The following is a 13,220-nucleotide window of genomic DNA, read 5'->3' on the forward strand; positions in this document are numbered from 1 at the left end:
CAGCTGTGTCCAACTCTTTGGGACCCCATGGACTATGGCCCGCCAGACTCCTCTGTCCTTGGGGATTCTCCAGGCAAGAATCCTGGAGTGAGTGGCCATGCCCTCCTTCCAGGGGATCTTCCCAACCCAGGGATCGAACCCAGGTCTCCTCCATTGCAGGCAGATTCTTCACAGTCTGAGACACCAGGGAAGCCCGAGAAACAAGAAGGATGATGATAAAACTCAAGATCCCGTTGGCTTGGGAGAAGCCCTATGTGACACTCTCACTATGTGCCCTGAGATTGGCCAAAGGTATCCTAAGCCTTATTTCAGCATTTTTTTCAAAGAGCATAACTTGTAGCTTTTAACTTAATAAAGTCCATATTCTTTCAAAGCCCAATTGGGCTGATTACGCAGAAACCAATCATGCTTTGCCCAAGTTATTGATAGGTTTATTTTACTAAGTTTCAACCCATTTATTCAGCTAACTAGGTAACTAGGTAACATGGTATTGATCAGATCAAAGCCACTGGTTCAGTTGCTATGTGAACAAATTCACTTCATTCAAGCCAGTATCAATACATTGCACCTCTGCCCGAAAGAGTTATCCTGCAAATACACATTTATGACACAAGCTACTAAGAACAGATCTGTGCAAATCACCTCCTTCCCAATCCCCACCAAATAAAACACTTCAAAGTACACACTTTAACAGCAGTATGTTAGGGATGTATAAACTCATCTTCATATACAACATGAAGGTTATCAGTCCATGCTACAATCCACAGAATCCCCAACTGGCATCCATGTAGGTTGAAGAATCAGATTCACCCCCTGCATCCAGTAAGTACTCTTTGTGTAACTTTTAAAGTACTTTCCCAGGTCAAGCATTTTGAAGTTGGAATCAAACCATGTTTCCTGTTTTAGAAATTCATGCTCAAGTGCATAGCAGAAGCTTATCAATGGCATACTGAACACAAACAGAGTCTTAGCTTATAAGGAACTTGTCATTTTAACCCTAAGAACCAACTCACATTAGATGGGCTGCAACTAGAACAGATCAAAGTAACCTTAAAAGTCTGATGAATACTCGGGATTAGAAACATTTCTTAAGTGTGATGTGGCTACCAGTGTGTACTACCTTAGTATCTCAGTGATTAAATCCTTTATGCTCCAAAGGTCCACAGGGCTTTCCAGGTGGTTCTGGTGGTAAAGAACCTACCTGCCAATGCAGGAGACTTAAGAGATGTGGTCCGATCCCTGGGTTGGGAAGACCCCCTGGAGAAGGGAACGGCAACCTACGCCAGTATTCTTGCCTGGGGAATGATATAGATAGAGGAGCCTAGTGGGCTACGGTCCATAGTGTCGCAAAGAGTTGGACATGACTGAAGAGACTTAGCACACACGCATGCAGGGTTTGATCACACCCTGTGTTTTCAGGCATCCACTGGGGGTTAAACAGCACTGAAGCAATGCAGCACCAAAAGTCCATCAAGAGATTCTTTCCTAAAGGTACCATTGACTTGGAAGATTTATTCAAGCTTGCTTCAACTGCTATCATTGAGAACTGCTAAAACAATATAAGTGTCAAACTAGTGTATTGCTAATCCCATTTTTATTGTTAACATTTGCCAATGAAATTGCTCTTTAATTGTTTGATCTGGAATAGACATAAAATATCATGACAGTGATATTTTGGCACATACTGGAAAATCTGCTATGAATATAGATTTTTTCCAATAAAATACAGGTTGCCCATATTACTTGGCATTAAAATGATTTACGGAAGTAGGCCAAAAGAAAAAACCACTGAAATAAAATGAGGAGAGACCAGAGTTATAACAAAATCCAAAGGCTGATCCATCCAAATTCATACTTAAGACTCATTTAAACACAACGTTTACTCTCTGGAACACTTTCCAATGAGGAAAGAAAAACGAGGCAAGAAGGAGAAAGGGAGAAGGCTTTCCATCCTGCTCATCAGCAACTCGACACTCAAAACCCAAGCCATCAGGCCCTCCTGTGAGTGACTTTCCCCAGGAGTCCCCATTTATTAAGCAGATCCAGACTGCCTACGTGGCTCAGACCCTGCAGCCTGCGTATGGGAGTCTGGCTTAAATCAGGGCAGGCTGCCTGAGCCTCTGCTCTGCCCAGCGCTGGCCTGGTGCTGTCAGGGGAAATGCAGCATCTCACGCAGGTGGGCCCTGCCAGGGAAGCAGCGCCCAGCTGCTGTGGCAGCTCCTTTTTGTAAGCCATCAGCCACTTGGCTCTGTCCACCACTTGGCCTGCCAAGACTGGGGACACTTGCAGGTGGAACCCAGGATTAAAAATATCCTGCCTGCTCTCTGGCCTGAATGTGATGCTACAACTCCTGGGCCCTTAGATCAGACCTCTGAGACCAGTTCTGTCTTTTAAGCTTCCTTCCCAGAGTCCCTCTGGCTGATCTCAAAAGCCTCCCTGATGGAAATTGCAGGCAGCTCCCAAAATTCAGCTTTCGACCTGTTTCAAGTTTACAATATAAGTTCATGACCCTAAGCCTGATTCTCCTCCCAACAGAACCCCTTGGCCAAGCAGTCTGCGTCCTCACTGCATGCTGCCCGGCTGCAAAGGGGCTCAAAAAGATTTTGTTTAAGTAGAGGATCCTGACTTTTTAATTTTTAAGTGGAAGTATCGTTTATGTACAATAATATATGTTACAGGTGCATAATATATCGATTCACATCTTTTAAAGGTTACACTACATTAATAGTTATTATAAAATACTGGCTATATTCCCCATGTACAATATGGCCTTGTAGCTTACTTTATACATAATTATACTCTTAGTCCTCTAACTCCTGTATTGCCCCCTCCTCCCTTCCCTCTCTGCACTGGTAACCACTACTTTGTTTAGAGGATCCTGATTTTGAAGAGTATAAATTATTTGCAAAGCCGACAAATAAGGAAGAACCACAGTATAAAGACCCCACAGGATCTGGTCCCAAAGTACTCACTCCCTACCATCTCTCCACGGCACTGGTGTAGGCACATGTCAGTACTCACCATACCCTAGCTGCAAGGCCCCTCTCCTCACGACAACCCCCTGTTAAAAGGTTACTTCTGTGAGACACCTCTCCCCACATGGAGCAGAGCCCATCACTCCCTTCCCTGGAAATCACAGTACTCTCTTTCTCTCTCGGTAAAGCTCCTACCAAACAGGACAACACATGCAGAATTCTGCTGCCTTCATCTTCACCTTCCTCTAGGCCTGCAGGAAAGACACAGACGCTGACTATAATCCCTGCCCACCAGATGAGACAGTTTTGCTTTCTTAAAGGAAAACACCTCAGACAGGATGTCTTACATCATGGGTAAAAGTGCACATCATATGGGAAACTCAAGAAGGAAGTTATAAACTCCATTATCAGGCTTTAGGTACATCAAACCAAAGATGGAAAACAGTTATGGGCTGAGAGTAAAGAAAAAAATCATCAAGAGATCACGGTGGACCACCAGCCAAACAGGTCAAATGCTGCTTTATTTTTTAATGAGTGGCCAGAAGACACAAGCAGTAGCCAAGGGGTCTCAGTACAATCTTTTCATTATGTCTTGTTCTGATCAAACCACCACGAGAAGCTGTTATATATAGACCAGACACCACCTAGGCCCTTGAACTTAGAAACCAAACCAACTAAAGTATACACTGTGTTTCCTTGAATCTAGGAATCCATCAGTTCTAAGATGCACCATTATTTTATCAAGCACGACAGAAGAAAAATGCTGCCAATTAAATAAACTATGGCATCATTTCTTACTACTAAAGAATTTTCATTTTACTTTTATTGAAAGAGTTCTTTTAAACTTAGACATATTTTTAATAACATATTATTCTTGGGCACTAATAAAAAGAAAAGGAAAACTGAAATGTATCGGTTAAGGCCAAAGACAACCAGGTCACCTGGCTGAAGGCAACTGTTAAATGTCACTGGTTTGGGAAGTACAGTCCAGTTTCAGAAATGTTAAAATTAAAAAAAAAAAAAAATGTGCAGCACAGAATCAATAAAACACTCTATTATGTCTAGCTCAGTGACAAAAATTTAGAAAGGACAAGGCAGTAATTCATAGGATAACTGCTAAGAAAGACACTGCATCGATTAAAAATGTATTTATACAGAGAAAAAAGTTCAGATTATTCAACTCAAGAAAGACAAAAACAGAATAAGGATTCGAGAATATTCTTCAAGGACATCAAAAGTCCTGTCCCAAAAAAAGTGATTTCCAACTGTTTTTTCTTTACATTTTTTTTAAAATACACTTTTAAATACATTTAAAATACATTAAAAAAAAAATAAGAGCCTACAAGAAACGCGAATATGGAGCTGTTCCATCTGGAGAAAGAGTCTCACCTAAAAATGCCTCTGAAGTCACACAACATGTGACCAGCTGGAATGCTGACCTGGAGACTCCCTGTGACAGCTACAACCCAACGACAGGGGTTTAAATGGTGGCACTGATCAACTAAACATTTGCACAATATGAAGACTTGTTAGTTGCCTGTAATACAAAGATTCAGCATGTTACTGGGGGGAGGGGGGCAGGGGTTGGTAAGCCACAAGGGAGAATTTTCCACATGTGGGATTTCAGACCTTGAGATGAGTGCCAAAGGCTGGGATGAGAACTTTCTATCAGTCATAAGGAGCTGTAGTGATCTTAGCAGGTCAGAAGCCCCCTGGGCACAGCAAGGGGGTGAGTAACACCAAGAGTTTCAGGTCTGGTCAAGCTCCAGCTCTCTGTGTCTGCAATACCAAGTCTCTTTTCAAGCACAAGCCAGATGTAGCTGAGAGTAGACAGCTTTGGCTCCTGCCCCCTGCCCAACCATGTGGCTGAACCCAGCATTACGGCACCCATGGCCCTCCAAACACAAATCCAACTCCACAACAAATTAGCAAGTGATGTATGTCCTGCGGAAGGTGGGAGATGCATATACTGCCGGGCGAAGCTTCACAATCCCCACTAGACAGCTGTTTCTCTATTTTCTCTATTTCTTCTCCTGAATGCCCAAAGGTTGCTCTGCTGGAAGTGAAACAAGGGCACTAGAGCAACGTCTACGGACTGGGGGCAGATTCTCACGGTTCCCCTGGCTATGTTCTTGGGTTCTGTTGAGACCAGGAGAGAGAGGAAAGCTACCGAGCAAGTATGTTTCCCTTGCAGACAAAACCGGGGAACGTAGGGGAGCCACCACACTGATCCCTTCCCTGCTGGCTATAACAAGGACAGAGGCCCTTTGGTATCATGCGGGGATGGAGTGGAGTGGAGGACACCCCGGGCCTGGACCACCTTCACTGTCCCTTCTTTCCCAGCAACCTTTGGCCCCTCCAAGTGCCTGACCCAGCTGGCGAACTGCCTTGTATAACTGTAGCTCCCACAGTCCAGATCTGCCCCTCTGGGTGCAGCTCTCAGGCCCCGTCATGAAGCAGGGCCAGAGGACTGGGAGCATGGCTCTGCTGGGCTTAGGACCCAAGCGGAGTGCCAAAAAACACTGCCTTCATCTGCATGCTGCTTTGCATCTCATTTGCATACCCACAAGAGACTGACCTAGACTTGCCTGTGAGTGTCCAGGAGTCTCAGGCGGAGGTGTGGGTCAGTGGTGGCTTGCTACAGGGTCAGGGGCACGGAGTGAGGCAGTGCAGGCATGGGACCTTTTGAAGGAGGTTGCCATTATCTTCTCCTGACACTTTAAAATCCCCTTTGACCACTGGAAGCGGTTCAATCCTCTTAGGATGGCAGCTCTGAGTCATCTTGGTGTCACTTGAGCATGCTTTGGGAATACTACCCTTGCCCACGTCTATTCCCCACCTAACTCAAATAGTTCAGCAAAGCCCATATCCTCCAAGGGTGATCTGTGGCCAAGAAAAATGTTTTCACCATACAGCCCTATCAGAGCAAAAGTAACATGCAGATTAATATTTTAAGATGATTAAAGAGAGCTAATTTTCCATGTGTAGGGTTATCTGACAATACAAGCTATTGCTCTATGGATGACTGAGTCAGTTTCCGCTGATCTAACTAGGGATGGGTCCCCTCCTTTGTTGCTTGCACTGACAGTTAGCCACGAAGTGAAAGGTTTTGGTAAAGGGGGACAACCCACCCAGATACAAGAGAACATTTATTTGTCTAAGGGCACTCCCTTGCTGTAAGTACCAACTCGGTTTTCAGTGTAATTCTCAGATTTAAGTTTAGTATAAACAGAGATTTAGCAGGAGAAAAGCCAGCCCTACATCCCGTTTTATTCTCTACACAGAGTAACCAGAGAGGAAAGGTTTTCTTTAACTGGCGGTTTTCAACTAAGCTGCGTTCTATGAATTGGGGGGGGGCGGGGAATGGTGTACAGAAGCTAAGCTACTCTACATTCTGAAGAGGACAACTTCCTGCCCAAAGGCATCAAACTGTTGACCTGATTCAGTGATGACAAAGTCAGAGAGCTTCAAGCTGAACATGAGAACATGCAGACTGAAGCACAGCGATTATCATTCTGCCCTTTCATCCACAAACCAACCTCAGATACAGTATTCTTTGTATATTTTGTTGTTGTTCAGTCGCTAAGTCGTGTCTGACTCTTTGCAACCCCACGGACTGCAGCACGCCAGGCTCCCCTGTTCTTCACCATTGCCTGGAGCTTGCTTAAACTCGTGTTCATTGAGTCGGTGATGCTATCCAACCATCTCATCCTCTGTCATCCCCTTCTCCTCCTGCCTTCATCCTTACCAGCATACTTCTATATATATCTTTCTATAGTAGATAATGTAATTTTTAACTTAATAGAAATAAAATGTAAAGGATTTCCAGAAAGATGGCAGATCATTAAACAATATCCCTGTACAATCTCAGAGGTAGACAAGAGCTCAGACAAGGAAACTGAGGCCCAATAAGGTTAAGTGACACCATGGACATACAATCCTGCTGTGCAGGCCACCCAACCAAACAACGTGCCCAAAACTTTAAAAATGTTTAAATTTGTCACTTGAATTTCAGACACACATTTCTCTTACCAGAATTACTTCAAAAATCCGTGGGATCAGTTTGCTGTCTTCTACAAGTCTGTTAAAAAAAAAATGCAAAGATAATTTATTAATAATGATTTTTAAAATTATTTAAACTGCTGCCCTGATATGGAGCACTGTAGACCCATGCTTTACTGCTGAAATTCTGTGACTGAGGAATAGTATGATTAAATACTCATTTTAATACCCTGAATTACCTCTAAACACAAGAAATGTGAGGCTTCTTTTCGAATGACTATTAGCTTTGCCTCACTGATCTGCAGCAGGCAAAACCTCAAACAGATATATATATAAATGTAAAAAAATGTAATAAAAATTCACAGTTATTATAAAGACTATCAAAATAGGCAATGCCAGCTGAAATAATGTAACCTATCCATCATGTAGTTAAATTATAAGCTTGCCACACTGTAATCTTTCCTATATACTTCATTAGTTATTTTCTCAACATTAATGATTAATGTACAGTGATGTTTAATGATCTTTAACTTTAAAAAAAGTAGACACCAATCGCACAATAGCTTCTAGGCACTTTCATCAAACCTAGTTATAAGCTGTTATCTATTTGTAACAGAAGACTTTCTCCAAGCAATTTAAGGGGAAATAGCCTTTATTCAAAAGGGATAGTTTTTTAAGAACAATACTTCAATCTCTAAATATTCCTTTAGTACAAGGGTCAGAGAACTTTCTCTGTAAAGGGCCAAATACTAAATATTCTAGGCTTCGCAGGCCACACAGTCTCTATAGCAACAATTACCTCTGTCACAATAGTATAAAGGTAGGCATAAATAATCTATAAATTAATAAGCATGGCTGTGTTCCAATAAAATTTTATTTACAAAAACAGGCAGTTTCCCATATTAGGCCCATAAACTACAATTTGTTGATCCTCCTTCAGTTTAAAAAGAAAATAAAATTCCTTAACTTGACTAGAATTGACTTTGTAGGATAAACCACAGGGCTTAAGACAAGCATATTCCTTTCGTTGTAGGTATGGGCTGTTTGTCTATTTCACAGAGGATGTCAGGTGGATAGAAAGGGAATTTATCATCTGGCCTCCCTGGAGCTTGTTTGTCTATAATAATACATTGATAAAAGAAAAGCCTATGAGACTAGCAAAAAAAAAAAAAAAATCACAGTGTATTACAAATATCTGTTAAGGAAAAGCTAGCTACAGAATGAATCCCCAAAGACAGACACACTTAGAAAGCCCTAGCTCGGTATCTAGCAAAAATAAACGTGATTATTTTCTACAGTCTCTATAGATCATAGAGGAAATGTCTGACTGTGTGGATCACAATAAACTGTGGAAAATTCTGAAAGAGATGGGAATACCAGACCACCTGATCTGCCTCTTGAGAAATTTGTATGCAGGTCAGGAAGCAACAGTTAGAACTGGACATGGAACAACAGACTGGTTCCAAATAGGAAAAGGAGTACGTCAAGGCTGTATATTGTCACCCTGTTTATTTAACTTATATGCAGAGTACATCATGAAAAACGCTGGACTGGAAGAAACACAAGCTGGAATCAAGATTGCCAGGAGAAATCTCAATAACCTCAGATATGCAGATGACACCACCCTTATGGCAGAAAGTGAAGAGGAACTCAAAAGCCTCTTGATGAAAGTGAAAGTGGAGAGTGAAAAAGTAGGCTTAAAGCTCAACATTCAGAAAACGAAGATCATGGCATCTAGTCCCATCACTTCATGGGAAATAGATGGGGAAACAGTGTCAGACTTTATTTTTCTGGGCTCCAAAATCACTACAGATGGTGACTGCAGCCATGAAATTAAAAGACGCTTACTCCTTGGAAGGGAAGTTATGACCAACCTAGATAGCATATTCAAAAGCAGAGACATTACTTTGTCAACAAAGGTTTGTCTAGTCAAGGCTATGGTTTTTCCTGTGGTCATGTATGGATGTGAGAGGTGGACTGTGAAGAAGGCTGAGCGCCGAAGAATTGATGCTTATGAACTGTGGTGTTGGAGAAGACTCTTGAGAGTCCCTTGGACTGCAAGGAGATCCAACCAGTCCATTCTGAAGGAGATCAGCCCTGGGATTTCTTTGGAAGGAATGATGCTAAAGCTGAAACTCCAGTACTTTGGCCACCTCATGCAAAGAGTTGACTCATTGGAAAAGACTCTGATGCTGGGAGGGATTGGGGGCAAGAGGAGAAGGGGACAACAGAGGATGAGATGGCTGGATGGCATCACTGACACAATGGATGTGAGTCTGAGTGAACTCCGGGAGTTGGTGATGGACAGGGAGGCCTGGAGTGCTGTGATTCATGGGGTCGCAAAGAGTCAGACATGACTGAGTGACTGATCTGATCTGATCTGGTTAAATTCACTGACATTCTCTCACTTTCCTGGGCAACTGCAGGCTCAGGAATGAAGATGGACCTCCTTATACCATGAGTGGGTAGGATAGGAAATGCACAAACTCAGGACCAAATGCATCTTTAGGTCAACACATCCTTATTCCTCTTCCTTGTTTCCTAGATATTAACCTCACCATTTCCTAAATTGGTCTTCTGAAATTTTTGTGATATATACTCTTATCAGGCCCAGGCCTAAAAGAGCCAAGCACATACATCTCTGAGTTTGGTTGCCCTAGCAACCAAAAGCCAAAAATGTCACAGGGACACAGGCACCACTTTTTCCTCAGTGGTACCAAGGAGTGACAGCTCCCTGTATCACAGCCCTACTCCAACATTCAGATCCAGAAGCAGACACTCACAATGCCAGATTTTTTATGATGGTATTTTAAAATATCTTCTATTACCAACATGTGTGCATGCTGTGTTGCTTCAGTCGTGTCCGACCCTTTGAGACCCCATGTAGCCCTCCAGGCTCCTCTGTCCATGGTATTCGCCAGGCAAGAATACTGGAGTGGGTTTCCATGCTCTCCTCCAGGGGATCTTCCAGACCCAGGGATCAAATCCCTGTCTCTTGTGTCTCCTGCATTAGCAGGCAGGTTCTTTGCTACTATGTCATATGACTACACAAATGACCTTAATTCAATCTTAAAAATTGAAACTAGTTCATCTCCATGTCTCTGCATGACAAGCAGGCTGATCTCCACTACCTCTTAAGACTCTTTTAAAGTTCTAACAGTCCGATCCTTACATTCTTCTGAACACAATCAACCAGAACAATTTTGTTCTTTGATCTGACTAACACATCATTTGGAGCCACGTCTGGAAAATTAAAAACGAACTCGAGGTTAAAAAAAAAAAATCACTTTTAGTGAAAAAAAAATTTTTTTCTATGACATTTTCTGTGACCCATGAACTAACCTCACATGTAATCCCAAAAGAATGCTAAAACAGGTATGGGACAGGGGTGGCTGCAAACACTTACAACTATCTAAAATGCATCAGTTTTCCAGACTGTGGGAAGTGACCGATAAGTGGGCGATGAGTACTGACTAGCATTTTCTTAAATTTAAAATAATAAAACAGATATCTAAAGGTATCGCACATACTATTGTTTCTGTGGCATTTTTATTTCACTTATATGTGGACTGGGTAGTGACCTAAAATACAGTTTGTTTTATTGTGAGTTGTATAAAAAACATCTGAACTCCACAGATTTCAGGCTGCTTCAGAGACCTTAGTTTTTAACATGTTCTTAAATTTTGATTCTAAAAACTGGGTCTGCTTACTTAATGCATCTCCTTTCATATCACCACTGGTCCAATTAGTAGCTCAGTTCTCAAATGACCAAACCCTTTATGTGCTCTGAATAATGGAGTGCTCCTCCTCTGACTTGGTATTCCGGGGAGCAGCCCCAGGGCTCGGGCCTCTGTAGACCAGGGAGGATGAGGCTTACCTCTGAACAACACGGATGTGGCTGATTCTCAGGGAATTATTCAGGCAGAAAGTCTTAAATCATTATACTAGACTTTGGAAAATCATGATGCAAAAGGCGACCTTATTTGGGGGTTCTCTTGTGGTTGGCTCCCATGATTTAAATGACCAGGATCATTTTACTACATGAGTCTGTTATTTCCTAAAATTGAAAAGAATGAAAATGCTATGGCTTATGGACAGCCTGAGGACAGGAAGGGCACGATTTATCTGAATTTTCTAAACCAAAAACAAAGTAGAGATCTTTTTGAAATTATCCCACATCTTCAAAGGATTGTGAAGTTATTAACTGTAGTAAACTTTTCTTTCTTTATGTTAGCCATCTAAGCACACTGTGTTTAAGTAATTCCAGATGATTAAGTTGAATATACTGCCATTTCTAAATTCCATTCCTGGGACTACTTTACGCTGGTTGGTTTTTTTTTTTTTTTTTTTTGGGGGGGGGGGGGGGGTGGGGGCGGGAGGTTAGGGGAGGGGTTATTTTCCCCCTAATGGTGTAATTAATGATAAGAGTGTGTATGATGAAAGAATTTTCCTTACAAAGTTTGTTTCAGGAGATTCACTGGGATTTTTGTATATCTGTGGTTCATGTTATTAACAAAACAGGTACTGTTTGCGTTAGAAAATTTTAAATGAACTTGTGAAAATCTTTAGGCTATATTATTTGGAATTCTAACCCCCCCCCCCCCCCCCCGTTCTTAAAGCAAATGTTGCCATTGGTGTTGGGAAAATGTTTTAATTTTTAATTAATGAATTATTTTATTAATTGATAAATTATGTATCAATAAAAATTTTTAAGTATTTACTGATGTTTGATAACTCATTTAAAATACCATATATTTAAATTCTGAAAAATACTTGGTTGAGATCTAACTATGGAAGCCATAAGCACAAATTTACAAGAAAATTTTATCACAAACCAAGCTAAATGATAATCAAAAGGATTCATACTTTAAATAATAGGTCAACACTTTTGATGTAAGAAAAAACAATGGCTTTTGAGGTAAAGTTATTGAGTGACCTATGGAGTCAGGATGGCCTTGGTTTTCTCTATTTTCTGGCACAATTACTTTTCATATACTTTGAAAAGAGGGCAAAATATAAACTAGCAATATTTAGATATAAAAGACTAGGGGCAACTTAGGTAGGGAAAACTGGTACAGGGAGATCACTCTAGTTCTGTTCAGAGAGATACAGCAGTAGGTTGGGTTGAATTTCAAACTATTATTAGCTTTTTGTTAAAAAATAAGCTTTTCTTTCTTTTTTTTTTTTTTTTTAAGAAAAACAGCAGGCAGAGGATCTCCATCTGCTTTTTGCTCAGTTATACAGGTGAGAAAAGTGGCCTCCAAAAGTGATACAACATGTCTACAGACACATGGGGGTCTACCCATGGAGTTACACTGTCTTGAGCTCGCTTCCTCACTTGAAGGCTTTAATCTGCTCCCAGGGTGGAAACAGCACAGAGGAAGGGCCACGAGCCTAGAGCCACAGTCCTCACCAGTCACTCCCATCCTTCAGGAACAATGTCCTCCCCAAAGGCTTCTCCGCCGTCTCTGCCGTCCTGGAATCCGTCTAGTCATAAAGCTCTTACTTAGTACTGGGGACGTTCCTTCTTCCTGGATACTATGTCAGGTTATGATTAACACTTTTGAACCCTTATCATGAGCTAATCTTACAGCTCAAAATCAATGCCTTCAAGCTCAGTCAAATGGCTTGACAAATATCTGACAAACAGATGTCATATAATAGCACTTAAATGTGGAATCTGCAAGAATGGTACAAATGCACTTATTTACAAAACAGAAACTGAGTTACAGATGTAGAAAACAATCTTATGGTTAACGGGGGAATGGGAGGGATAAATTGGGAATTGGGATTGACACACACACACAACTACATATAAAATAGATAATAAGGACCTACTGTATGGCACAGGGAACTATACTCAGTACTCTGTACTGACCTATGTCGGAAAAGAATCTTAAAAAACTGACTATATGTATATGTAAAACTGAGTCACTTTGCTGTACACCTGCAACACAACATCGTAAATCAACTATATCTCAATGAAAACATTTTAAATGGCTTGACAGATACATAACCAAACAAGAAAACAAAACTCAACTTCCATCAGATATATGCACAGGGTACAGGTGACTAGACATGGGGAGAACTTAGTGAGGAGCCCAGACGACTGAAAGCAGGTGATCATGAGCCTTGAAAGACAGGGGAGGGGCCCGTTACAGTGTGTGGAGACTGGTGTGCTTACCTGGAGATGGTGGTGAAGAGAATCAGAGAAGGCTAATCAGTAAAGAAACAACATAACTG

General features: G+C 41.5%; 1 protein-coding gene across 10 annotated transcripts in view; it reads right to left on the reverse strand.

Moving 5' to 3' along the window:
- The window catches only part of ULK4 (unc-51 like kinase 4), a 505,777-nt gene that overhangs the window by 280,268 nt on the left and 212,289 nt on the right, over positions 1-13,220 (reverse strand). For all 10 annotated transcript variants that reach the window (XM_045163883.1, XM_045163885.1, XM_045163880.1 and 7 more), the window contains one exon: positions 7,008-7,056. In XM_045163883.1, the coding sequence (XP_045019818.1) occupies positions 7,008-7,056 (49 nt within the window). The remainder of the gene's footprint in view (positions 1-7,007; positions 7,057-13,220) is intronic.

This window comes from Bubalus bubalis, chromosome 21 (genome assembly GCF_019923935.1).
Source record: "Bubalus bubalis isolate 160015118507 breed Murrah chromosome 21, NDDB_SH_1, whole genome shotgun sequence".
Classification (NCBI taxonomy): domain Eukaryota; kingdom Metazoa; phylum Chordata; class Mammalia; order Artiodactyla; family Bovidae; genus Bubalus; species Bubalus bubalis.